General features: G+C 43.8%; 2 protein-coding genes across 7 annotated transcripts in view; both read left to right on the forward strand.

The window, feature by feature from the left end:
• Positions 1 to 6,944, forward strand: part of Ddx46 (DEAD-box helicase 46) — a 46,503-nt gene extending 39,559 nt beyond the window's left edge. Inside the window, exons 20-23 of the mRNA XM_028772019.1 lie at positions 1,339 to 1,557; positions 2,217 to 2,361; positions 3,141 to 3,214; positions 4,445 to 6,944. Coding sequence (XP_028627852.1) covers positions 1,339 to 1,557; positions 2,217 to 2,361; positions 3,141 to 3,214; positions 4,445 to 4,492 — 486 coding nt within the window. The 3' untranslated portion in view covers positions 4,493 to 6,944. The remainder of the gene's footprint in view (positions 1 to 1,338; positions 1,558 to 2,216; positions 2,362 to 3,140; positions 3,215 to 4,444) is intronic.
• Positions 6,945 to 14,448: 7,504 nt separating this feature from the next.
• CUNH5orf24 (chromosome unknown C5orf24 homolog) lies at positions 14,449 to 24,589 on the forward strand. 6 transcript variants are annotated; one of them, XM_028772134.1, is made up of 3 exons: positions 14,579 to 14,644; positions 17,562 to 17,640; positions 20,082 to 21,873. In XM_028772134.1, the coding sequence occupies exon 3, from the start codon at positions 20,085 to 20,087 to the stop codon at positions 20,649 to 20,651; it is 567 nt and encodes a 188-aa protein (XP_028627967.1). In that variant the 5' UTR covers positions 14,579 to 14,644; positions 17,562 to 17,640; positions 20,082 to 20,084; the 3' UTR covers positions 20,652 to 21,873. The 6 variants fall into 6 exon arrangements, with proteins under 6 accessions (XP_028627968.1, XP_028627966.1, XP_028627967.1 ...); XM_028772137.1 differs by lacking the exons at positions 14,579 to 14,644; positions 17,562 to 17,640 and adding exons at positions 17,993 to 19,429; positions 23,315 to 24,589 and having other exon boundaries at positions 20,082 to 20,511; XM_028772135.1 differs by lacking the exons at positions 14,579 to 14,644; positions 17,562 to 17,640 and adding an exon at positions 14,449 to 14,464.
• The last annotated feature ends 2,647 nt before the right edge of the window (positions 24,590 to 27,236 follow it).

The raw sequence follows: 27,236 nt of genomic DNA on the forward strand, positions 1-27,236 counted from the left end.
CAAGTGTGCTGTGGGAACGTGTGCTTCAGACACTGCTTTCTATGTAGATCCTTTCCACGAGTTAAATTAAGCACAATGAACACGTTTTGTTAGAGGTTGAGTATTCAAGAATATATTATGCTCAATACAGGATTCTCTGATACTTTCCTTCAGAAGCTCTCGCTGTGTGCCCCTTTTAGAAAACCAATTAGGCATGTGACACATGCATGGTTTGTGTGGAGCAGTGAGCATCCCCAGGCTAGAATATCAAGAATCTGACACTTTTTCCTCTGGTGACCTGATGCTGAAAATGTGTCTTTTAAGCCCCAGTGCTGGGATTATGGCATGCCCCACCACTATACCAAGTGCTTTGGATTGTTTATGATTAGTTACATATATTCAAATGATAAAGTCTGTGCAGATAATCTAAAATTTAAAAATCTAAGCTCCAAAATGTTTGCTCCCTCAATATGGATAAAAAAAATCCGCAGTTTGTACTGCAGTTTTGTCTTACCAAAAATTGAAAAAAAAAATTAATTCTTTTTTGTCCTAATCTGTTTCATTGGGTAGGTTTATCGGATTTAGCAACAATTTCCTTGATATACGAATACCTAGATCTCGTTCAAAATAGTATGCTTAAACAGTAGAGTGCTGTTTTGTTTAAACATTTGACATGATTTGTGTTTTCGAAGGTTTTAAGGTTTTGGGGTGTTTTTTTTGTTATTTGTTTGTTTATTTTGGAGGACAGGATTTCTCTGTGTAGCCCTGGCTGTCCTGGAACTCACTCTGTACACCAAGCTGGCCTTGAACTCATATTACTGCCTCTGCCTCTTCAGTGCTTGGATTAAAGGTGTATTCCACTACAGCCTGGCTGAGATTTGGGGTTTTTAAACAGAGGGTCTCCTATGTTCCCTAGCCTACATAGAGCATACAGTCACTTCCTTTCCTCTGGCTCCTTAGTGTTGTGATTATAGGAGTACGCTACCACTTTATGTAAAACAGGATTTTTCTAGCATGCCCAGAGGATGGTGTAATTAATTTTGACAGTATTGAGTGTTTAGATGGATCATTGTGGGTGGGAAGGTTCAGTGATGGTGGTGGCACAAGCATCAAAATGCAGTAGCAATGCCTGGTGGTCATGTGCTATGTGTTGTATTGGGAGTCAGCTCATGACCAGTGTCTAGTGAGATGAGGTAGGCCCTTGAGTATCCCTGTTCTGGATGAGAGAGGAACAAATGACAACATCAGTTATGAATACACTCTATAGGTGACATGTGGGCTCTGGAGGAATTGTATGTGGTGAAGCTGTGGTGTGTTCTCTGCAGCAGAGGTTTAACTGGAGCTCTTGTTAAACTGTAGGACGTGATGCAGCAGGCCACCAATGCCATCCTCAGAGGTGGCACTATTCTGGCTCCCACCGTGTCTGCGAAGACCATTGCAGAGCAGCTTGCTGAAAAGATCAACGCCAAGCTCAATTACGTGCCTTTGGAGAAGCAGGAAGAAGAGAGACAGGAGGGTGGGCAGAGCGAATCTTTCAAGAGATACGAGGAAGAATTAGAAATTAATGACTTCCCACAGGCAAGTAACAGATTTAAAGGTTCTTATATTGTGAGGTAGAAATGCTTCTTTAGGAACAGAATCCCTTCCGTAAAGTATAGAAACTGTTGGCTAGGCTCTTGCTGGTGGTAGTCTGTGTTGGTTTATTTCTTGATGCAGGCTTCATAGTACAGTGTGGCCTCCAACTCGTTGTGTAGCTAAGAATGACCTTAATACCTGGTCCTCCTACCTGAGTGCTGGATCACGGGTGTGCACTACCACACCTGGCTGTGCTCATTCATTCATTTTTCAGCACTAGAGGGAGAACCTAGGACTTGATCTATGCCAGGCATCTAGTACTCAGTACTTTTGCACTGAGCTGTATCTCTAGCCCCTGGAGCAGGATCGTCTTTACATGTACAGGAACTATTGGGTTTTTCCTATACAGGTGCTGAATTGATGCTTTTTCAACTCAGAATTTTAGGCTACTTGTATTTTATCTTGTTTATTTGGGGAAGGGGCACAGCGTCGGGATTGGAAGTCATGGGACAGCTTGCAGGGGTTCTCCTCTCACCAGGCAGGTTCCAGAGAGTGAGCTTAGCTTGTCAGCTGGGCAGCAGAGACCTTTACCCACGGAGGCTCTCCCTGCTCTCAGCCCAGAGGTTTATGTGCTGATGTGATTCCCCAACCCTTCCTTCCAGACGGCGAGGTGGAAAGTCACCTCTAAGGAAGCCCTGCAGAGGATCAGTGAGTACTCGGAAGCCGCCATCACAATCAGAGGGACCTACTTCCCTCCTGGCAAAGAGCCCAAAGAGGGGGAGCGGAAGATCTACTTGGCAATCGAGAGTGAGTACTGTTGCTTCTGCTGGTGTAGACAGAGCACGGCCCGCTGTGCGGTTGATAGAAGGAAGGATTGAGAATAAGGAATAAGTTATCAGGTGTCGCTTGATTTCTTACTAGGAGTTCAGTGACAAGGTAAATAATAAAGCTGAAAGATCTATTTGTGGAATTTAAGTATAAAAATTTTTATAAAGTATGATTTTTTTTTTCTTTTTAAGTATAGAATAAAGCCGAGCAGTGGTGGCACACGCCTTTAATCCCAGCACGTGGGAGGCAGAGGCAGGCGGATTTCTGAGTTCGAGGCCAGCCTGGTCTACAGAGTGAGTTCCAGGGCAGCCAGGGCTACACAGAGAAACCCTGTCTCGAAAAACCAAAAAAAAAAAAAGAAAAAAGAAAAGAAAGAATAGAGTTTATTAAGGGCATGGAGAATGGAGCTAAGTAGTAGAAGCAGAAAAAGGCAGAGAGAGAGAGAGAGAGAGAAATGAATATGAATTATTTTAAGGGCATCCATTTTTCTTTTCTTCTTTTTTTAAATACTGAGCACTTCGTGATTTTGTGTCTCTTCCTCATGTACAGGCCATGCTTGCCATTTCTGCGTGGTTCTAATTTTAGTACCCATGCTGTTCGCGCGAGCTTAGGGTAAACCAGCAGTCCTGGCTCACTACCTTGGTGGGCAGTGCACTTCTGACATGACTTGAGATGCTGTTTTCTGGGTCTCCTTAATGCGGAGAAATAGCCAGTGTAGTTCAATAGTGTGAACTGTGTGTTTTCTAATGAATCATCAGGTGCCAATGAACTGGCTGTGCAGAAAGCGAAGGCAGAGATCACCAGGCTCATAAAAGAAGAACTGATCCGACTGGTGAGTGGACCTCGCGGGCCATATTTGTTTTAGTTATTCTTTCATTGAACTTCAATACCACAGGCATAGAGATCATAAACACTCCCTTGGCCAGCTGGACACCTGTAATCACAGCACTTTGGGAAGTAGACTTCAAGGCCAGGCTGCTGGGCTAGAGACCCTATCTGCACACAAAGCTATCTTGATGAATTTGTAGAGTAGACACAGCTCTGTAATCACTATCCAGATGAAGACGTGCAGGCCGTTGCGCTCTCTGGAAGGCTGGCCTCTGACCTCCACGTCACTGTTCCTTGCCCTCAGATACAAGTGCGTGACTGTAATGTTGGAGATTAGTTCTGTGTGTTTCACCTCTGTGTGGAAATTGTATGCTGTCTGCTGTTTTTGTATCAGCTTTTTATTGAGGGGGCCAGTCTGTTGTAGGTCGCAACAGTACATTCCTTTACATACCAAGCCATCCTGGGCATCTAGGCCCAGCAGGGCTAGGCACATCCTCCCTCACTGAGGCCCAACTATGCGGTCTGGGGAGGGGGAAGGGGAGCCAGTGGCAGGGAACAGAGACTCAGCCCCCAGTCCACTTGTTAGGGGACCCACATGAAGCCCAAGCTGCACATCTGCTGCAGATATGGAGGGTCTAGGCCAGCTCCTGCATGCTCCCTGGATGGTGGCCCAGGCTCTGTGAGCCCTCATGGTCCCGGGTTAGCTGACTCTGTGGGTCTTGTGGTGTCCTTGACCCTGCTGTTTGCCCATTTCTCTCCTCCACTCTTCTACAAGACTTCCGGAGCTCTGCCTGATGCTTAGCTCTGGGTCTCTGCATCTCTATCTTCTGTGGGGTGAAGTCTCTCAGGAGACAGTTATGCTAGGTTCCTGTCTGTAAGCATAGCAGAGTATCATCACTAGTGTCAGGGGCTGGCTCTCTCCCATGGGATGGGTCTCAAGTTGAGGCACTCATCGGTTGGCTCTTCCTCAGTGAGAACAGGGTTTTTTATGAAACAATTCCGTCTCCCTCTGCTCAGTAGCACGAGGCCTTCCCTCCTTTGGTTTTCATATTTGTTTTTAGAGACAGGGTTTCTCCATAGCTCTTGCTGTCTTGGAATTGTCTGTGGAGAGTGCTGGGATTTAAGGAGTGTACACCTACACCTGGCTAACAGTAGCCTTTTTATTTTAACTCTCTGATACATTGACTTCTTTGTGTGTGTTTTCTAACCTTCTGTCTTTTATTTTCCATCATAGCAAAATTCATACCAACCAACCAACAAAGGACGATACAAAGTATTATAAACATCGGAGCCACTTTGTACCTGTGCTGTCTGTGAAGTTTACAGTGTATTGTAAAGTAAGACTTTTACAATTCTGTCTTGCTTATTTTTTAAACATAAGAAACCAGTGTTTGTTCAAGAGGTCGTCTGTAAGTACCGCCCCATACCCATCTGAACTCCATTTAAATCAGACCTGTGTTCAGAGTGTGATGTTCTTCAATGTAAATCTTAGATACCTACACTTTAAGTATCTGGAAACATTGGGATTTTGTACTGAGTGCAGTAATAAAGTATGTCAGGCACTGAGGGGCCTCTGACCTATCCTTTCAGTGGAATTGTGGTATGCTCATTGCCTGAGAAAAGGGAAACCCGTCCTTGTCGAGTCTTCTTGCCGCCTCTAAGCTTACATCTCACTGGACTGAACGGAGCACATGGACTGGATCTCAGACTGTTGTGATAGAAGTTTACAAAACACGCTCAGAGGTTTAATTTAATTTTGTCAGAAATGAGCACTAACTAGTCAAGCCTTGGCTAAAAAGATTAAAGATAAGTAGTGTGGGATTTTTGCATTTCTTTCTTATTTCTTCTACTTTTGAGAGAGTCCCTGTGAAGCATGGGCTGGCCTTGAACTTGTGATCCTCCCTGTCTGTCTTTCCAGTGCTTGGTTTTACCACACTCGGCTTTCCAAACCTCTTTCGACTGTGCTATTTCAGGTTATCACTCAACCTCTGGTTTTGCCTAAGTGCTAACTCCTTCATTGACTCCTTTAGAGAAAGTGATTGTGACCAATATATACTACATATTGTCCCTGTCCCTCAAAAGGGTTTCTTTAGTCATTGGTACTACGGTACATACAAACACCTTAATACTTTTAATCTAACTTTCCTTCAGGATGATGGAGTAGATTATGAATTTTCCCCCTTATTAAAACAAGGCATGGTGGTGCATGCCTGTAATCACAGCACCTAGGAGGCAGAGGTAGAAGGTCATGAATGTGAAGCCAGTTGGGTCTTGTATAATAAAGCCTCTTATCAAAAAAACAATGCAGACAAGGCTGGGGCTATAGGTCATTGGTAACACATTTGCTTAACGCACATACCCAAGGTCTAACACAAGAAAACAAACAAAGCATTTTTGTTAACTGCTGATTGCTGTGCTGGTGAGGTGACGCGGTGGGTGTAGTTCTTGCTGCCACGACTGATCACCTCAGTGTCATCCCGTGCATCCGTATAGCAGGAAGTCCAAGCTGTTCTGTGTGATGCATTACTGTGTGTGTGCATTCATGCACCACAGGTTTAAAGGTAGTAAACAGAAATAAATTACATCAAATACTGGTGTTTACATTTCAGACTGCAGCATTTCTTAGTAAAATTTGGTGCACAGAGAATCAAGAATTTCTCTTTAGAGTATTTGAGGTCTAATTCTAAATAATTGGATTACCTAAAGAGACAGAACAAGTTTTTATTCTCGATTTAAACCAGGTATGGTGGCACCCACCTGTAATCCAGCCTTTGGGAGGCAGAGGCAGGATGGTCCCTGAGTTCGAGACCAGACTGTTCTTCCCTGCATCTGGTTTTACATAGTGAGTTTCAGGCCAGTGAGAGCTACACAGTGAGACCCAGTCTTATAAAAAGAGAACAAGCAAATATATATGTATATATTGTTGATTTAGAGGTTGAGTTTAAGTCAGAGAATACTATAGTTGTTAAATACTTTTAAGGCAAGAGCGGTGATTCAGTGGTTTAGAGCACCTGCTGTTCTTTTAGAGGACCCAGGTTCAGATCCCAGCACCACATGGCAGCTTACAGTTGTCTGTAATTCTAGTGAATAAGTCTGAAGAACAATAAACCAATGTAACATAGTTAAAACCCATAGTGACAGCCAGGTATCCTACTTGTTAAGTGTAAAGTTATTTGTACTAGAAAAGTAAAATCTACTTTGGGAAATATTTTTAGACCTTCACGTACCCAGTGACTTCACTCCAAGAAAATAGAATTACCAGTAACAGCAGAAGGAAATAGAACTTTACACTGGGATCCCAGTCACCAGCACGTCTTCTGGCCTTGGTTTATTTATTGCTTCTCTCATTGCACAGGTGTAGTTTGTTACTTTCAGAGCACACAGCAGCCACGCTGGTATAGTGGTGCTCCCTGAACTCCACAGTGGGGTAGCAGTGCTCCCTGAAACTCCACACTGGGGCAGCGGTGCTCCCTGAACTCCCCACTGGGGCAGTGGTGCTCCCTGGAGATTCAGTCTTCGTCATAACACATTTTCTGTTTGTGTATCTAGCTGTGAAGAAACACTGATAGCATTTTGTTCTAAAATGAAATATTGCCCAGTACATCTGTTAGTGTCAACAGTGACTGATTTTTAAAGTTTTAATGATGTACAGAGTTTAATTTGTTTTTTAATGCAATATCAATATTTGCTTGCACTCTCTAAATTCCTTAACAGAATAAAGTTGTTTCAGTTGGCATTTGTCTCAGATTATCTTTCCTTGAATGCTTTCTCTTTTGTTTTTTTTCTAATGTTTTTATTTGTAGACAACTAAGAGAAGTATTAGTGTTAATATATCTTTTTGCATTTCTTAAGTCACGGTCTCGCTGTGTAGCCCTGGCTGGCCTCGAACTTGCTTTGTAGACCAGGTTGGCCTTGAACTCACAGATGTCTGTTTCTGCCTCTCAAGTGCTGGAGAGCATACATGGTGTGCATCTTTTTTTTTTTTTTAAGAAAAAAATTCTCTTCAACTCAGTTTATAAAATATACATCCTTTTTAAGAAATAAATTTTATGTATTTTATGCATATGCATTTTTTTGTCTGCATGCATATGACTGGTGCCTGGCTTATGCCTGAAGAGGGCATTGGCTTTCCTGCTGCATAAAAACTTAATATTGTCACCAAAGGTGGGAGGAGCTTTATTGGTAATTAAATGAGAAATTATAAAAATTAAGACATAGTTTTTGGCCGGGCAGTGGTGGTGCACGCCTTTAATCCCAGCACTTGGGAGGCAGAGGCAGGTAGATTTCTAAGTTCGAGGCCAGCCTGTTCTACAGGGTGACAGCCAGGGCTATACAGAGAAACCCTGTCTCGAAAGAAAAAACAAAACAAAACAAAAGACATAGTTTTGGGGGGCTGGAGAGATGGATCAGCGGTTAAGAGCACTGACTGCTTTACCAGAGGTCCTGAGTTCAATTCCCAGCACCCACACGGTGGGTCACAACTATCTGTAATGGGACCTGATACCCTCTTCTGCTGTGTCTGACGGTTACAGTGTACTTATATACATAAAATAAATATTTTTTTAAAAAGAGAGGGAGACAGTTTTCTTTAATCATTCTTGACTTCAACCAGGTGTGATGGTGCACGCCTTTAATCCCAGCACTTACAGGCAGAGGCAGGTGAATTTTTGAATTTGAAGCCAGTCTGATAAAAAAGTTCCAGGATAGCCAGGGCTACACAGGGAAACCCTGTCTCAGAGCAAGCAAATTCTCTTTCACTCTGGATTATCAAATATATATTCTTTTTTTAAAAAAAATATGTACCTTGTGCTATATGTAGTGTTTTGTGCTTGGTTGCCTTGCGTGAGCCCTGAGTCTCTTCTTCATCCCAGAATAGCCAAAGAAGAAAAAGGTCCAGATCCGAACTCACAGCACCAAGTTCCCAGCAGCTCACCCAGTCCCCTCCTCTATGTGACTCCGAGGGTGACTGGCCTTGTTGAGTACACATATTCTAATTAGTCACCATGGTGCTTCTGTGACTTCTGAGTCTTCTTTGGAGCAGCAGTTTCTAGACACTGAGTTGGTATTGTCAACATCACACACACAAACCAGTGTGATGAATTTACTAGAGCTGACTTTTGTCTGTCTTAAATGGGAAACTCAGTCTTGATTTGGGAGGTTTATGAATGCATCTAGCCTTCTGTAGGGTCTATGGCTTTTTTTTTTTTTGGTTTTTCAAGACAGGGTTTCTCTGTCCAGCCCTGGCTAACCTGGAACGCGCTCTGTAGACTAGGCTGGCCTCGAACTCAGAAATCCACCTGCCTCTGCCTCCCAAGTGCTGGGATTAAAGGCGTGCGCCACCACCGCCCGGCAGTACTATTTTTTTAATAAAGATTTATTTATTTTATGTATGTGCGTACACTTGCTGTCTTCAGACACACCAGAAGAGGGCATCGGATCTCATTACAGATGGTTGTGAGCCACCATATGGTTGCTGGGAATTGAATTCTGGACCTCTGGAAGAGCAGATGGTGCTCTTAACCACTGAGCCACCTCTCCAGGCCTGTTCCTTTTTTTTTGGGGGGGGGGAGACTATGCCAGTGCTCTATGTGGTCTTAGGTGGCTGGGACCCCTGACGTCTTGCTTTACCTTCTGAATGCTAGGATTACAGGTGCGCTGCCCAGCCTGCTACACAGAGCTGTACTCTTGTTTATTGCCTACCTCATAGAATGTAAGCTTCCTGAGCTTAGAGACCATGTAGTCTTCCATTATCGATACCTACAATCAGTAAATGCTTGATTTTACAGACTGAGTTGTGTGTCCAAGGCTATACACATAGCAGGAGGCAGTTTAGCTTGCACATTACTCACTCATGAAGAAACAGATCAGCCATTTTTATTGCACTCGGTACTATTTTTTTAATAAGGATTTATTTATTTTATGTATGTGAGTACACTCGCTGTCTTCAGACACACCAGAAGAGGTGTGTCCAAGGCTATACACATAGTAGGGGCTTAGGTGTGTTTTGTCACTCAAGTCCTGCCTGTTGAGTACAGCATGTTTAGCAAATGTACAAGCACAATGTTCCACTTGGGCTCATGATTAAGATATGCCACTACAGGGCTGGAAATAGAGGTCTGTGGTAGAGCATTGCCCAGCATTTGTGAGGTGCTGGGTTCCCAGCAACATATCGGACAAAAAAAAAAGAACATGTTAATACTGGTTTTGTTTTTGTTTGTTTGTTTTTGCTATCTGCATGCTGCCGCTGAAGAAGGGACTGGAGCGACAACAGACCAGCTTGTTGGCTCAGAGGTGGTTGGCTACATACAGGTGTTGGGAGTTGGTTCTAATGCCTTGTCTTATTTCAGCTCCCAAAAGCTTCCAGACCTGAGGGTCCCTGTCCTGAACTGATTGATAATTAAGTGCAGCACAGCTATTGACAGGGTGGGACTTTCAGACTGCACAAACAAGGGACTGAGAGGGAGGCAGGAAGAGGGATGAGATGTAAGAGCTACAGAAGAAAAATCATCTAGCAATGTAGGTGGAAAGGGAAAGTGGCTCTATGTGTGTGGGGGGGTGGGGGGGCCGCTGCCCAGAGGCAACAGGGCAGCAAAGATAAAACAACTATGTGCTAGTTGTGAGGAGGTTTATTAGTGCCCAGCCATTGGGCTAGTCAAGGTTATCAAAATTAGCTGTTGTGCGTGTCTTTCATTGGAGAATCCAAAGGGCTCCTGGACATGTGCAGGACACGTGTGACTCGCTGGGAGCCAAAGTGGCTTAAATTCACCGATAGATACAGGAGCTTAGGTTGCCAAAAGGCAACTACACTATTGAGGCGGCTCCTCTTACTAGATCTACAGACCTTGCTTTCCTGGAGGCTTAGGAGCCTTCCCCTCCCCTCTGCAAGGGAAAGTTAACAGGCATAATCTCAGATTGTCTCATGTGGGAAGCCAGAACAGCTCTTGAGGCAGAAAAGGAAGGAAAAAGGAGTGTAAGAAAGCAAAGTATCTCTGGGTGGTGGCGGCGCACGCCTTTAACCCCAGCACTTGGGAGAGAGATTGACTCTACAAGACGGAAAGACCTTCTGCACTATTGGCAGAAGGATTAGGATCGAGACATTGCCGCACTACTGAGGAAGGATCCACAGAGCCAACACAATACCCAGAAAATTCCAATGACATTCATCATTGATGAGGAAAACAATCCTAAAGTTCACATGGAGGCAAAGATGGTGGCAAAAAACACAACTAAGAAGAGGAACAATTATTTAGACACCATCATTCTGCCTTAAGTTCAATGTAGATTTTAACATTTCTTTGAAAAAAGTATGGTTACGGCTGTGTGACCTTATTTCTAGACTCTATTTTTGGTGTGGTCTGCATGTCTGTTTTCTTTTTTTCTTTCTTTCTTTCTTCTTTCTTTCTTTCTTTCTTTCTTTCTTCTTTTTTTTTTTTTGGTTTTTCGAGACAGGGTTTCTCTGTGTAGCCCTGGCTGTCCTGGAACTCACTCTGTAGACCAGGCTGGCCTCGAACTCAGAAATCCGCCTCTCTCTGCCTCCCAAGTGCTGGGATTAATTTTTTTTTTTAACGTCTCTTTTTCTAGCAAACAGTAACCAGTTCTCTTACCCCCCCTGCCAGCCCTCCCCCCAGTTTCCAGGCCAGCCCCTTCAAATGTTTCTCCTGACCAGTCCTCCCTCAGTTTCCCACAGTCTGCTTGAACAGGCCCTTCTGTTTCCCCAATACTAGCAGCTCCAAACTATAACTTGTTGAGGTTTGGTCTGTTGTTAAGTATTGAAATTCGAAGTTCTGTGTCCCAAGGTCTAGTTGCCTCAAGAAGAGTGAATTCTCACAAATACTGGCTTTTGTTGTGCAAATGTTGCTTCTTAATTTAAAACTGAGCCGGGTGATGGTGGTGCACGCCTTTAATCCCAGCACTTGGGAGGCAGAGGCAGGCGGATTTCTGAGTTCGAGAGTTCGAGGCTAGCCTGGTCTACAGAGTGAGTTCTAGGACAGCCAGGGCTACACAGAGAAACCCTGTCTCGAAAAAACAAAACCAAAAAAAAAAAAGAAAAGAAAAACCAAACCAAATAATAATAATAAATTTAAAACTGTTGGCTGAATAAAGGTGCCTACAGCATGTAGCTGGGCAAAGAGAGGTAGGTGTGGCTTTGGTTCCTGGGCTTGGGGTCTGAGGTGGAGACCAGGAGGGAGGAGGGGAAGGAGGAAGGTGCCATGGGGTAGGTAGGTTGTGAGCACATGGCCATGAGGGCCAGCCAGTCAGAATAGGAGCGGCGTAGACGGAGCATGGCAAGTAACAGGGCTGACGTCTTCTCAGGCCTCACTGCTGTTAAGGCCTGCTATAAATATGCTCTGTGTCTCTTACTTTGGAACTAAATGATCTAGGGTGAGGTAGAAGCTTCCAATTAGCATTTACCACCACCACAGCTATTCTAGCATATCTGCTCAGCGGGGCTTCTCCTGGCTCATCTCTCCCCGACTTTGTCTTCTCAGTTCACTCCACTGTCTCCTAACAGAATCTCGTCTCTGGCTCGGCTCAGCTCAGCAATCTCCTACTTTCACTGACTGTCTTCTCTAACCCTACTTGCCTCTCTCATCCACTGCTTGCTTTTTATATCCTCTCCTGTTCCCAGAAGTCCAAGAGGCAATGGACACTGGAGGTCATAAGGTCAAGCAGTTCTCCTAAAGGGTCACTTGACTAACAACTCGGGATCTTTTAAAGGGCCAGGCACACAAAATAAATCACACTACATACCTTCTATAAGTCTGCCCTTATGTCTGAACACCCAAGTTAGGGTTCCCCAAGACAAACCCTCACTCCTATTCAGAGCGATGCTCTCCAGAAATCACTGAAGGCTGCGTGTGCCTGGCTTCTCAGGGAACAAGAAGCCAAGCGCAGCCTCTCCTGAGTCTGAGTTGGAGATCTAGTAGTGCTTTCCTGCTTAATAGTTACCCTCCCAGATACCAGCTCAGAGTTGGCTTTTGTTTGAGAATAAGTCATTCTGTTAGTAGTTCCCAACCTGAGGTCGACACTCTGGAAATCCTCCATCTCCAAAAGATTTTTAAAATTCCATAACACTAGCAAAGTTACAGTTATGAAGCAGCAACAAGATAATTTTATGGTTAGGGGTCATCACAATTTTGGGAAGTGTATTAAAGAGTCACAGAAGGTTGAGAACCACTGTTCTTTGTAGCCCTGGATGTCCTGTAACTGGCTGTGTACACCAGGCTGGCCTTGAACTCACAGATCCTCCTGCCTCTGCCTCCCCAGTGCTTGGATTAAAGGCATGTTCCACCACATCCGGCTTTTGTTCAGCATTTTTACTGGAGGTCATGTAGGCAGATCGCTGTCCATGTGGCTAATCTGTCTCCAGTTCCTTTGGAGATAGTACTGATTTGGTGCAACTCAGTGGAGCTTTGCTGAATCCCTTTGATGGACATGTCTCCAAGCCCAGGCCGGTACACACACCATGAAGCATGGCACAGACATCACCTCTAAGCTTCATCCAGAGCTGAAGGTCCTTTTGCTCTATTCAAAAAAGAAACTGGCTTGAGCCAGTAACTAAATGCAGTGCCAGGATCCTCCTCTCCAGAGCAGTCTGGCCTAGGCCAGGGGCCTAGTTTCCAACCTCTACTTAAAGCTCAAAAATGGGGACATCAGTACCCACAACTTAATGTCACAGCTCAGTGGCCAGAGCTAGCTAACAATTCAATGCCTTCCTTTCTCTAGGTGGGATGGTGGACCTTCAGGCTCACCTCTCAGCTCTCTGGCTCCCAGATCTCTGCAGTCTAGCTGCTAGAGTCTAGGCACCTGCTAGCTGCTTCTGGGCTGCCAAGCTCCATGCCACCTGCTTTTTTTTTTTCCCCGCAACCCGCTAGGCCCACTCTGCCAACAGCTGGAAGCCCCCAGTAGGCAATGAAACCTCTGATTCCCCCACTGCTTCCAGAGCATGAAGGAAGTGGTGTTTTTTTATAGCCAAGCTGTCGTGGGTTAGGGAGATGTTGCTGTCTGACCAGACTGAAGACTACTGCAGTGAGATCCAGTAGGTCTGTGAGCAGGGTCATCCGGGGTGGCTGTAGGCTGCCTCATCCAAAGAGAGACATCTTGAGTTGTGGCCAAAGCAAGGCCCACTGGAGCAGCTGCCAGAGCATTGCAGTGGTTTTCTCTGTCAGACAGGAGTCTCCTTGGGCAGCTCTGGGATTTGTGGCAGGTTTGTTGTTGTTTTATTTTTTCATTTTATTTTTATTTATTATTATTATTATTAATTTTGTTTTTTCGAGACAGGGTTTCTCTGTGTAGCCCTGGCTGTCCTGGAACTCTGTAGACCAGGCTAGCCTCGAACTCAGAAATCCGCCTGCCTCTGCCTCCCAAGTGCTGGGATTAAAGCCACTGCCCGGCTATTTTTTTCATTTTAAACATAACAAAAATAGCAAAACTATGTTGTTAATGTATGCTTGCAGACCTTTGAAGGGAGTAGCTGTCTGACCGCTCCTTGGGTTCCTGAGGGGAAGATGGGGTTATTGTTGCCTCCTGCTGGACAGTTTTTGGTTTTCCCTCAGAAGTCTATTTAGATTCGGAATATTGGGAGACTGTCAATTTCATGTTCCGTACTTGGAGAACTCTGTCTGAATCCAGGCTAGTTCTGCAACACAGTGACTCGGAAGGAAACACTTATGGCCAAAATGAATTAGGCTAGTGGCTCGGCCTTTTAGGATAAAGGATGTGGCACGTTCTAGAGACGTCAGGGATTTAAAACACAAAACTGACTACTACCGGGCACCCCACAGAACACTTTGAATTATTCCACATCTCGTGTCTGAGAGCCCTAACACCATCACTATCTGAATATCGTCCTGTTTGGAGGCGGGCAGGCTCACCCTACCCACCCTTGAGAAACTAAAGGGCAGACAATGAGTCTTAAGGGCTGCAGACAGACCTTATCAAATATCGTTTACAAACAGCTGTGAAGTCGGCTTCTGGACGACAGCAGCGGGATTCAAACGCTGCCCGCGTCACTGAATAAGCCTGCGTTCTGAGAAATTTACTGCGTGGACCACCCCAATCCCACCTAGGCCAACTGCGCTCCCTTCTTGGCGGGACCGTGTCTCCAGGCAGGCCACTCCGCGCACGCGCACTCCGGTCGCGGGCCGCACGACCAGTCTCGCGATACTTAGGCGTGCGTGCGCCTGCGCCTGCGCGGGCGGCGCTCACATTCCGGGGCTGTGGCGGCCTCTTCCTCCTGCGTCCGGGGCCCGCGGTGAGGGCTCTTAGGAGTCGGGCGCTGGCGTGGGCCTCGCCGCCGCCGCCGCCGGCCCTCTGCCGTGACTGGACTGGGCCGCCCGGAGTAGGCGCGGCCGGAGTGAACGGAACGGGGGGGAGCTTTCCTGCCTATGGGCGGCCCCTGGGCGCTCTGAGGGCCGGGCTCCGAGCGGCCGAGGTAGGGCGCGGGGCGGCGGCTGGCGAGGGGCCCGGCGAGCGAGGGCGCGGGATGCGGCGTCGAGCGCGGGCGCCTCCTTCCTCCCGGCCTGCCGGGCCCGCGGAACTTCCGCCCTGGCTCCCGCGGGCGTCGCGCAGGCGGAAGTCACGGCGCGGGCCGCGCAGGCAGGGCTGCAGGGTGGGCGCGGGGCTGCAGGCTCGCCTTCGAGCTGCGGTAGTCTCCGCATCCCGGCGACACGGCGGTCCGCCTCGGGTTCCGGTTAGGATGCTGGCTTCGGGCACCGCCGTGGGGCACGGTTAAGGAGCGCAGAGAAGACAAAGGGGACCGTTATTTATGTTGTGTCCTACCTAGTATCTGAACTTCTCGCGAGGCGGGGAGCGGGGCAGCACCCTCCGTGAGTGACACGGCCTCCACGCACTTGTTTAGAATTATAAGGTCATATGTAATTATATATAGTAGTTAGCCGGATAGTAACAAAACCCCGAGGGTTATTTGATCTTTGGAAGAGAACGGGATGTGGGCCTTTGAAGCTTTGCTATATTTACGAAGCTCCAAGGTGTCTTGTGAATGTACTAAAAGTTGTTTTCTTGGGAGCAATGTCTGCCATATTCAAGGTAAAAAGAAAAAAAATGTGATTGTTAAATTGAAAGACGGCCAGGATTAAGCACCCACAGTAAAACTGCAGGGAGAGCAGATCGCAGCAGACCTTCAAAACCACTAATTGAGTCACGGTGAAACTCCTCGTTGGCTTCCTTAAACTTTCCAGTGAACGGTTTTAAAAGAGACTTCATTGTTTGGCATGTGCAAGGCATTGGCTTCCACCCCTAGTACCACAAACAAAACAAAAACAACTGTAGCCTTTGCTTTGCAACACAATTTTTTTCCGTAACTCCGAGCTTACATTCCACCCACGTCGTAGAGAACTTCTTCCCACTTTCTTAAATGTAACCTACATCATTTTAGTGAACTTTGCATGGAAAGAATCCTATAATAGCTGGGGGAAAAAAAAACAATGAAGAGTGTTCGGGTCTTGAAGACAACTAGGGTTTGCTTCCCTGCACTATAAATGTAACTCCATGTGTTGCACACCGGAGCACTCACACTCATTTGTTCTCATGTAGACAAGCATAATTTAAAAAATAAGGTAGTAGCTGACCAAGCATGTTGGTTAACACCTTTACACCCATTATTTGCTCGGTGAGGCAGGAGGATTGCTATGAGTTTCAGGTCAGCTTAGACAAAGAGTAAGACAAACATCAAAAATTAAAACCCCAAAACCCAAACCAAAGAATTATTAGCAGGTAGGTCTTGGGATGGAAAGAGGTAGGCATTTTGAAGAACAGAATTAAAGTTGATGTGTTATCCAAATGCTGAAATTTATCATGCATGTTAATAGGATTTCATAGTGCTGAATTAGTTTGTAAAAATATTTTTTCTGGGCTGGAGAGATGGCTCAGTGGTTAAGAGCACTGGTTGGTCTTCATAGGTCCTTAGTTCAGTTCCCGGCAACCACATGGTGGCTCACAACCATCTATATAACGGGATCTGATGCCCTCTTCTGTCATGCAAATACATGCAAATGGAGTACTCATGTATAAAGAAATCTTTTTGTTTTCCGACACAGGGTCTCTCTTTGTAGCCCTGGCTGTCCTGGAACTCACTCTGTAGACCAAGCTGGCCTCGAACTCAGAAATCCGCCTGCCTCTGCCTCCCAAGTGCTGGGATTAAAGACGTGTGCCACCACTGCCCGGCTCATAAATAAATCTTTAAAAGGTATTTTTTTTTTTTTCCTTTATCTGGCAGTCCCATGTGTAGGACAAAGAGCTCGCACCTTACTACCTCATTTGTTTGCAGTCTATGAAGCTCAGGGCTGGCTATGACTCTGGATTCTCTCGATTGAGCTCTTCCCGTGAGCGCACTTCTGCTTGTGCGCATGCGCATGCGCATGCATTCGTATCGCCAGAAGTCAGTGCCAGGTGTCCTTGGCTGCTGCTCTCCATCTTAGTTAAGTTTCCCACTGAATTTGACCTGGAGCTCTGGATTCGGATAGACGGCAGACCGGTGGGTTATAGGAACCTGCTGTAGGTCTGCTACCTCCCCCATGGGGTTGCAGACACAAGGTGCCGTCCTTGCCATTCTTAAGTATGCTGGAGATGCAAACCCAGGCACTTCAACAGCGGAGCCAGTTCCAAGGGTTAGTTTGTTTGGTTTTTTTTTTTTTTGTCTTTTGAGGTCCTGGCTGTCCTGGAATTTGCTGTGCAATATCTAGAGAAAATTTGGGTTGTCATAAATTTTGGGGAAAAGCAGTATTACTGACATCTAGTGGGGTTCTGCTAAATCGCCTCCATGTAGAGAAGACCTGCCTGGCTGCCGTGACTGTATGCCATGCCAACACAAACTGTCGGCTCTCTTTTCACATTATCTAAATTCCTATTTGGCTTTGTAGTCTCCTAATGAGTGTCCCTGACAGATTGCTTAAAACCGATTCCCATTTCTTTAAAAAATAGGGAAAAAAAGGCTTAGTGTGTGTGTGTGTGTGTGTGTGTGTGAGCGTGTGTGTGTGTGTGTGTGTGTGTGTGTGTGTGAGCGAGCGCGCGTGCGCACCTGAGCAAGTACACATCCTTATTATGTGTGTGATTTTGTGTTGATACAGAGGCCAGGGTGTTGAGCATCCTCTGTTCGTGTTTGTGCCTGTTTCCCTCTTTCTCTCTTGGTTTTTTGAAAGACAGGCTTTCTTTGTGTAGCCCTAGCTGTCCTGGAATAAGTGCTGTAGACTAGGCTGATCTTGAACTCATAGAGATCACCTGCGTCTGCCTTCTGAGTGCTGGGATTAAAAATGAGTCCCAACAAGGCTCTACCTATTCTTTTGAGGCAGGATCTCTCCCTGAACCTGGAGCTTCTTTTTTTTTTTTTCCAGCTAATTGGAATCTCAAGCTCCATTGATCTTCCTGACTCTACTCCTGTCAGTGAGCTGTGTTTGTAGGCAAAACTGTAAGGTAGGTGCTAATATCCAAACTCTAGTCCCTAGAATTGTGCATCAAGCACTGATACCTGCTGAGCCAGTCTCCAGTCCCTGTTCCTGTTTCTTTAACAGCATACGCTGAGGATTATATGCAAAGTGCCTAGTATATAGAGAATGCTCAAAAACCAACTTTAGGCTAATATTATGTTTAAAACTTACCTTGAGGATTTCTGTGTCTTTATTCTTTCTATTTTTTCTCTGTTGTTGCTTGTTTTCCATGACAGGGTTTCTCTGGCTCTCCTGGAACCCCTTAGACCAGGCTGGCTAGGAACTAAGAGATCTGACTGCCTTTGCCTCTGTGCTGGGATTAAAGGCATGTGTCAGCTCTGTTTCTTTCCTGAAATTAGAATTGATGCTAGTGAAGTAGGTATTGATAATTAGCGCTTATATTTTTGGGAAGTGAGTAAAAATTATTCCTTTTAATATTTTTGTTTTTCTTTGACTAATTTTGTAATTTCAAGTCTGTGTTGCTCTGACCATAAACAAGTAGCTTCTTAATGTATTTTTTACTTTATAATTGAAGCCTTAAACTACCTGGGCAACAACTTTATTGATTCTCAACATCTACTGAGTTAAGTAGCATGTGTCTGTACAGTATGAGTTCTCTTTCCTTGTGCTGTCAGGAACTGAGTGCCTTATTCTGATATCTGGGAGGAATTGCAGTTTTATGTATGTGAAGGACACCACTTCAGGAGGGACCTTAATATGCACGTTCTGTTTTAAATCTGAATCAGAGCTCATGGCCTGCTCTTTCTTACAGTATTGTGACCTGAAAACTCATTGCCCATGTGGTACAGACTTATATAGAAGGGAAAAAAAAAAAAAAAACACAGACAAACCAATGACTTTGGACTTGTTCAGTGCTCTGTAAAGCAAGGAGATGGCACACCCCGTAATGACCTGTTTGACATTAAGTTTATGTGTTAGGAGTAAATGGTATTTGATTGTTACCACCCATATTTTTGTGTGTTCAAGTCTTGCCTGTTTGTGTGTGTGTGCTCATCTGGTTTAGCTGATCAGAACCTTTGTTTAGCCTGTGCTGATATTGCCTTTTGTGTGGATAGAGGCATTGAAAGGGAGTGTGTGCTGGGCCAAGACATTGTGTTCCTTGCTTGACGCTATCTGGTTTTGAAAAGTGTAACACACACTCAGGATTCTGTATAAATAATCCATTACCATAATGACTGGCTGTCCCTCTTGAGGAAACTGATCCGGTTAAGAGTGCACAAGTGAGAATGTGCTGCAGTACCCAGGAGGGCATGCTAAGGTTAGACAAGGAAGTCATTTTAATAAGAGTTCTGGGCTTTTATTTGTGCTGAAAAATTTTTTAACATTTATTTCTGTGTTCATGTGTGTGTATGAGTGTGTATATATTGATGTATGTATGTATGTTGTGCAAGTATGTGGCTTATCAGAGGGACAACTTGAGAGTAAATTCTCCTACCTTTCTGGTCAGTTTGGTGGCCAGAGGCTTTTCCTGCTGAGACATCTTTTTGGCCCTTGTTTTGGATTTTATCTTTCTAGGGTTTAATAACCTAAAAGGAAAAAAGCCTACAAATACTCATTTTCTACTTATATCAGCCTTGATCAGAATATTATAGGAATTAAATTAGTATTTTGAGGTCTGTTCAGAAGAATTTAGATTTTTAAAGAATAATTGTATGACTGTTTTGCCTACATGTATGTATGTTCACCATGGGCATGCTTGATGTCCAAGGAGTTCAGAAGAGGATGTCAGTCCCCTGGAACTGGAATTATTGATGGTATGAACCACCATGTGTGTGCTGGAATCTGAACCTTGGTCCATTGCAATAGCAGCAAGTCTTCTGCTGAGCCATTGTTCCAGCCTCTAATTGAGTGATCTTCTATGACATTTGTTCCTACCTATAACTGAGAAAACCATGACTTTTTGATGCTATTTGTGGTGTGACTTTTGGGGAGGCATGAACAACACGATCTATGTATTCTAGGTAGGGCACCAACAAATCAAAGAATTCCAGTCAAGGCTGGCTTAGTAAACCAGCCAGTTAGGTCATTTGCAGCTGTAAAGGTGACTGAGCAAGTTACCCCGCATGGGTCATAACCTGAGCTTCATCCCTAGCTCTGCTGTCTGCCTGGCCAGGTGTCTGGGTCCACTAGTCTTCCTCTCCTTAGCATCTGCTTCCTGGCTTTATAACCTTGTAGGGGGAGGAAGAGTATTCTCCTAATCAAATCTTCTGGGCCTCAGTCCTCAAGGAAGGAATGCTTTTTAGTTGGGTGGGAGTAGGGAGGCTGTCGTGGAACAGTGTTTGTGTTTTGGAGTCTACCGTATTTCCCTAATTTTAGGTAGTCTACATAGTTGTTAAAAGATGGTTTTTCCGTTATATTCTGTCATACAGATAGGAATTCATATGTATTTGTCTCTGTTTTTGGTAGAAGATGATGCATCCCGTTGCCGGCAGTAACCCAGCGTTCTGCGGGCCTGGCAAGCCTTCCTGCCTCAGTGAAGATGCCATGAGAGCTGCTGACCAGTTTGATCTGTACTCCTCCCAGCAAAGCAAATACAGCCACGCGGTCAGCCACAAACCAATGGCTTGTCAGAGGCAGGACCCGTTAAACGAGACACACTTGCAGCCTACCAGTGGCAGAAACATAGAGATAAAAGATGAACTAAAGAAAAAGAAAAACCTCAATCGATCTGGTAAGCGAGGCCGGCCTTCAGGAACCACCAAGTCAGCAGGATACCGGACCAGCACAGGCAGACCCCTGGGAACTACCAAAGCAGCTGGATTTAAAACGAGTCCAGGCAGACCTTTGGGTACAACCAAAGCTGCAGGATACAAAGTCAGCCCAGGGAGACCTCCAGGTAGCATTAAAGCTCTGTCCCGTCTTGCAGATCTTGGTTATGGCTGTGGCACTGCTGCCTTTCCTTACCCTATGATGCATAGTAGAGTGGTTCATGGGCTTCAGGAAACGAGTGGTGAAGTCAAGCCGCCCAGTGAGTGAGTGAGTGAGGCAGGAGAGCATGTGTTAGGAGCAGATTGTTAGTCATCCCAAAGCTTCTTGCTTTAATTTGACCTGATCTTACCACGTGGACTCCCCATTTTGTTTCTGTTTGCTCTTCCTCACCCCGCACTTCTTTTTCTTTCTTTTTGGCTAAGAAGCAGCCACAGTTGAGAGATGCACTTTGGGTAGGAGTAGTACATTGTATCTGTATTGTACACGGTTCACAGGACACTCAGTCATTTTTGCTTTCCCTTTGTGCTGTTCTAAGTGGACTCCTCGTGTGCTAAGCAGCTGCCCAAGTTAACTTTTATTTGCAAGTAACCCAGTGTGAGGCATTGTAACTGAAGGGCCAGAACAGCACTTAGTGAGCAGATCGGAGGGGATGGCTGTGTGAGTTTAGAACTCTGAAGTAAGACACAGCTGTCTGGATGCTTTGGAACTTAAAACACACCTTCTTATTTATTGGTTCGCATGACATTAATTGATCATTATTCCTCAAGCATTGTTTAGTATCTGCCTTGCAGAGATTAGTTACAGGGTATGTGATTTTCAGTTGCCTAAAGCGTATGCACCAAACACTACAAACAACTCATACTTAAAACCCTTGAATCCTTCGTAAACCTGTACATTATATTTAATATACAAGAAAAAAAGAATCCTTAAAAGTCTGCATGTAACTATAATCATTGTTTTGTCTTTCACATACTTAGTGATTTTCAAAGTATTATATTTAAAAACATTTATTACTATTGCTCATTTATTTAGAATTTTTTTTTTTTTTTTTAGTTTTTCTCAGTAATTGTTATTACACTGCATTAGTACTTAACTGCATTTTCAGGTTTATATCTACCAAAGTACACAAATTGAGTGGTTGGCTGCAAAATTGGTCTAAGCAGTTTCCTGTCTGTCGAGACCCAAGTACCAATAACTGTAACTCAGTATGTACGAAACCTGTAAAATGAGCGCTGCTGCTAGCATAAAAATGGCATCGTAGCGCCAGGATGACCGCTTCTTCCAAACGAAGTCTCCCTAGTGAGGCTTGCTTTAGGCACAGTGTAGAAAAGAGACAAATTCTGGGCATGTAGGTATACTTATTTATTCTGAGTTTGTTTTAAGTAAACTATTACGAACTTTAAAATTGAAAAGTTTGCCCTGGCCGGGCGGTGGTGGCGCACGCCTTTAATCCCAGCCCTTGGGAGGCAGAGACAGGTGGATTTCTGAATTCGAGGCCATCCTGGTCTACAGAGTGAGTTCAAGGACAGCCAGGGCTATACAGAGGAACCCTGTCTCGAAAAAAACCAAAAAAAAAAAAAAAAAAAAGAAAAAGAAAAGCTTGCCCTGGGCCATGTGTGGTGGCCCATGAATTTGACCCCAGCATTTGAGAGGCTGAAGCAGGCAGAGCTCTGAGTTTGAGGTCTACATAGTGCCAGAACAGCCAGTGCTAGGTAGAGAGACCCTGTCTTAAAAAAACAAAGAAAGAAAAGCTTTTACTGAACTTAAAAAACAATGTTTTTTACTTGCATTTTAAAATGCCTTTGAGATTAAAATGTAGATTTACAGGACTTTAAAAACTTTAAAAATAATCAGAAATTTAAAAGGACACGTACTGTTGGTTAGACTTGCTCTCAGTCCATGCAAACTGACTATATGTAAATACCATGTTTCAGACCTTTATCAGGGGACAGGCAACAAATCTCAGGTGCCCTGATGATAGCTGACACAACAGCTGGACATCTGCTCTTACAGTAAGCACTGTTACATTGCATGTGGGGACAGGAATCTCAGCAGTACTAGCTTCGCACAAACCATAGGGGACAGTGAGCAATACTGGGTGACCACTTAGCCAGTTGTAACATTCAGAAAGCTTCAAAAGTGCTTCAAAGAGTTTCTTCTTGCAGAAGCCTCAAATATAAAACTTAATAATTTACTCAGAACAGTGTAACCTCTGACACATGCAAATGCTTGTGTCTTCAGTGATGTATTCATCTGGTCACAAGTATCTGTCACTTAGCTGTTTCTGAAGTTGTTTAGCAGCTGGCTCTTTAGAAATCCTTGCACAGCTAGTTCCTGAAGACAGTTGAAGTAGTCTAGTGCAGAATAATCTCACCACCAAATGTTAAAGACTTGGGTGCGTGTTGTGTTTCATAGTAAGTCCACATGCATCAGTTTTATTTTGTTCCTGGTTTTGTACCTTGTCATTTCTTCTTGCCCTTTCTCACACCCACCTTCCCTCAGCTCTCCAGCACATCTACTCAGTGGTGCTGTGCCGTGTGTCAGAAGATTGAGTGGGTGTATTGTATAGTGAGTTTCGGATACATGTTCATGAGATGGGACATTGGTGTGAGGAGATTACATTGATAACAGTGTTTATATCAGGAGCTCTATCCCAGGAAAGGGGGGATGGATGGATGGCTACAGTTGTGAATGGATAACGTCACTTAGGAAACTGAATTTACTGTTCTGTGAGCAGTCACCTGGAATATTAAATGTGTGCTCTGGTGAACATCTGATTCTACTTTTCTCCTTGTGGACAGTTACTAGTGCCATGCTGGAGAGGCACGGTGAGGACAGGAATGAAGTCTTCACATAAAAATATTTTTACTTCTACATGATCTAAAGACTGCATTCTGCATCTTTTGTAACCTGGTTTTTTGTCATGACAGACACTGAAATAGCATGCGAAGCAGTTGCCTAGATGCCAGTATATTCAGTCGGGAAAACTGTCGTTCCCCCTACCCCACTTCAACTGTATAATTGTTCCTTAAAAGGTAAATTGCTAATTTTATACTGTGTGATTCTATTCATAAATAGGTTTCACTATTCTATATTAAAACTTTGTCAGAAAATGATCTACTATTCAAGTAAGTTTGTTTTAGTTTTTTCTTAAAAGGATATTTAACATGCCTTATTTATTATTGTTATCAAAACAAATAAGGAGTCAATACAGATGAAAATTTCATTTTCCACAGGTATCACCTTGCCTAACTAATCTTTAGTATGGGGTGATTTTGATACTATCTTTGGAGTTTTGCACTGGATATTTAAAAATATATATATATTGGCACAATATATTGAAAAATTTAAATAGTATTTGGTTTAATTTTTAATATTTGAAACATTTTTTAATTAGTGTTTAAATCAGACTAACAATTCTTTGTATTTTTAATTACTTTTTTAAAAGGAACATCTGAAAAGTGGTATTTATTAATTCCAAACTGGTGTTTGTGTGAATTTACATATATATTTTCATGAAGTAAGAATAGAATTTCTTTGAGGTAAAATCTGGATCCATTTATTATGAGGTTAAAGATGCTTCATCCAGTGTAATAATGACCACAGTGTGTACATTTAAACAGTGAACTTCTTCATACTTTAAGAAGCTTTAAGAGAACAGTTCAGGGGATACTAAGATGATTGCTCTGTCAGTTCCTTGTCTGTATGCAGTAAAATTTTATGATCCGTTACAGGTACATAACAGTTCACACAACAGTCTTGGGCATAAAAAGTTTTGATGCTCTTTTGTTCTGTCTGTTCTAGCATAATGACTGCACTCAAACGCTAAGATGTATCTAAATATTTGCTTTTCTCCCTTTTCCTTCCAAGTAGACAGACCTGTGCTCTCACATACAATGTATTTAAGTTTTTTAGAAGTGATGCTGTAGTATGTCAATTGTGTGATCTAATCGGGCCACTCTGATTTTTTGATTCACAATTTTTTTCCACAGACAATTATGAAACAAATAATTGCCAGTTAACTGATAATAAGCACGTTGTCCTCTGCTGTAAAAAGTCTGAATAGATACTGTGTATGTTTTAATGTCCATGAACTTGAGCTACTCGTGTGCAATTATGTGTATGGAATGGAGTAGTGTTCATGATTTGTATCTACATCATCATATGGATGTATATTTATTAATAAAGTCATCACTTTAAGCCAACTGTGTACCACTTTCTTTTCTTCCATTTGTTTATTTTGTATATGGGGGTTCAGGAGTCATGCGCATGTCACAGTATTTGTATGGTCAGAGAGCAGCCTTTGGGAGTTGGTTTTCACAATGCTCTGTGGGTCTTTGGATCAAGCTCAGCTTGTCAGTTTCTGCAGTACCTGATCCACTAAGCCTTCTCTTCCTACTGCTTGGTTCTTAGCACAGTAGAGAAGCCATAAATGAAAAGGGAGACCTTTTCATCATTTGTTGGTAGTATGTTATTCTCAGGATTCTGTATTCTATTATTTTTATTTGTTTGTTTGTTTGGTCTTGTTTTCCAGACAAGGTTTCTCTGTGTAGCGCTGGTTATCCTGAAACACATTCTGTAGACCAGGCTGGCCTCAAACTAAGAGATCCTTCTGCCTCTGCCTCCAGAGTGCTGAGATTAAAGGCATGCACCACTACTACACCTGGCTGAAATTTGCATTTGAATCTTCCTCTTTACTTGTTTTTTTATATATAATTATATATTTGTATTTCTTGGGTTTCTGGGTTTTTTTTTTTTTTTTTTTTTTTTTTTGCTCCTTGGGTTCCTGTTATTGGGACTGGAGAGAGATGACTTAGTGGTTAAAAGCAATTACTGTTCATTAAAAGTATCTGTTTTTAAAAGTACATCAGGCTAATAATATGTTGCTTTCATTAGACAGCCTAATGTAGTCCACATGGGCCTCTGACTCACTATTACAGCTAAAACTGGCCTTGTACTCATTTTTTTTTTTAATTAAAAAAAATTAATTTGGGGCTGGAGAGATGCCTCAGTGGTTAAGAGCACTGACTGCTCTTCCAGAGGGCCTGAGTCAGTTCCCAGCAACCACATGGTGGCTCACAACCATCTGTAATGGGATCCAATGTCCTCTTCTGGTGTGTCTGAAGACAGCTACAGCATACTCATATACAGTAAGTAAATAAGTATTAAAAAAGTTAATTTGTGCGCATGTGCACATGTGTGGGTATCTTCAGAGACAAGAAGAGGACATTGGATACTCTGGAGCTAGAGCCAACAGTTATGGGCTCCTATGTGGGTGCTGAACTCAGGTCACCTGGAAGAGCATCCAGTGCTTTTAATCTCTGAGCCGTCTCTCCAGACACTTTTCATTTATTTCTTTGTTGTTTGGATATTGTTATTTCTTGGTTGTTGGTTTTGTTTTGAGATGGGGGTCTCTGTATATAGCCCCGGCTGTTCTGAATCTCACTATGTAGAGTAGGCTGGCCTCAAACTCCCAAGTAGTTGCTGGGATTTAGGCTTCACCTCTTTTTTTGAGACTCTCCAGGTTACCCTCAAACTTACAATGTAGCCAGGGATGACCTAGAGTCATGGATCTTGTTCTGGGATTGATTACAGGTGTATACCACTGTACCTAGTTGTAAATTATTGTTGCATTTTTATTGTATGAACATTTGTGTATCTGTATGTGTGCATATGTTCTGCTGTGTGGCTTCTGGGGTAGTCTGTCTTGGTAGCAAGCTGGCAGCAAGCATTTTCAATGAGCCATCTCACCAGGCAGTCTTACGTGTGCTTATCTTGTTTCTGAAGTCTTGCAAAATTCATGTATCACCCGTTGTGTTTTGTGTGTGTTCCTAAGGATTTTCCTTGATTGCTTTTACTAACATTAATTATACATATTTAGAGTATATTTTGATTATATCAATCCTTCATTCTTTGTTGACCCCCTTCTCCAATCCCCTTCCTCTTCTGAAGCAGCTCCCTCCTATCGTGTCTGGTTTTGTTTGGTTTTAGTTATCCAAGAATTTCAGTACGGTTACTTGTGAGCATAGGCACCTTACCAGTGGCTGTTGGCAAAGAAAATGCCTCTTCCTTCTCCAGCAACCATTGAATGCCGGGTGGGGAGTGTTTTGGGGGAGGAAAGGATTTTGACTTATACTTCCACATCAGTTCATCAAAGGCCGGCAAGGATGGATGGAACATCCTCTTGGCTTGCTCAGCCTGCTTTCCTGTAGAACCCAGGACCACCAGCCCAGGGGTGGCGTCGCCCACAAAGGGCTGGTCCCTCCCTTGTCATTCACTAACAGGCTTGCCCACAGCCTGCCCTTATGGAAGCGTTTTCTAAATTGAGGTGATCTGCGTGAGAACTAGCCAGGACAAATAGATTTGTGGGTGAACATCTGTATTAGTTACTTTCTGTTGCTGTGATAAAATGTCCTGAAACTATCAAGCAGAGTGAGACCTAAGGGGACTGCGCTATACAACCTCAAAGCCCTCTTACTAAATGTTTTGTAACCTTATGAATCTGTGCTGTCAGCTGGAGACCAAGTGGTCAAACATTAGCTCATGGAAGATATTTTGTATTCGAATCACAACAGCATCCAAGAGTCTTGTGCGTTCTTAACTTTGATCTCTGCCTGCTGCAGAGCAGCCTCTGACCAAAGCTGAGAACAATATTAGTCAAAGGCATAAAAAGGAAATTTGATAGGCTCACTGTGTCTGTTAATAAAGTAGCAGTAGCTTCGTCACCAGGCCCTCTGACCTCTCTTGCCACAGGGCAAGGTTCTGACCAGGTGTATGGTACCAGATAGGGATTCTCTCCAATGAAGCAGGCCTCATATCTAGAAAGCAGTTGTCATCCCCATGACAGACTTG

Source organism: Grammomys surdaster, unplaced genomic scaffold, assembly GCF_004785775.1.
Source record: "Grammomys surdaster isolate TR1022 unplaced genomic scaffold, NIH_TR_1.0 211, whole genome shotgun sequence".
NCBI classification, from domain to species: Eukaryota; Metazoa; Chordata; class Mammalia; order Rodentia; family Muridae; genus Grammomys; species Grammomys surdaster.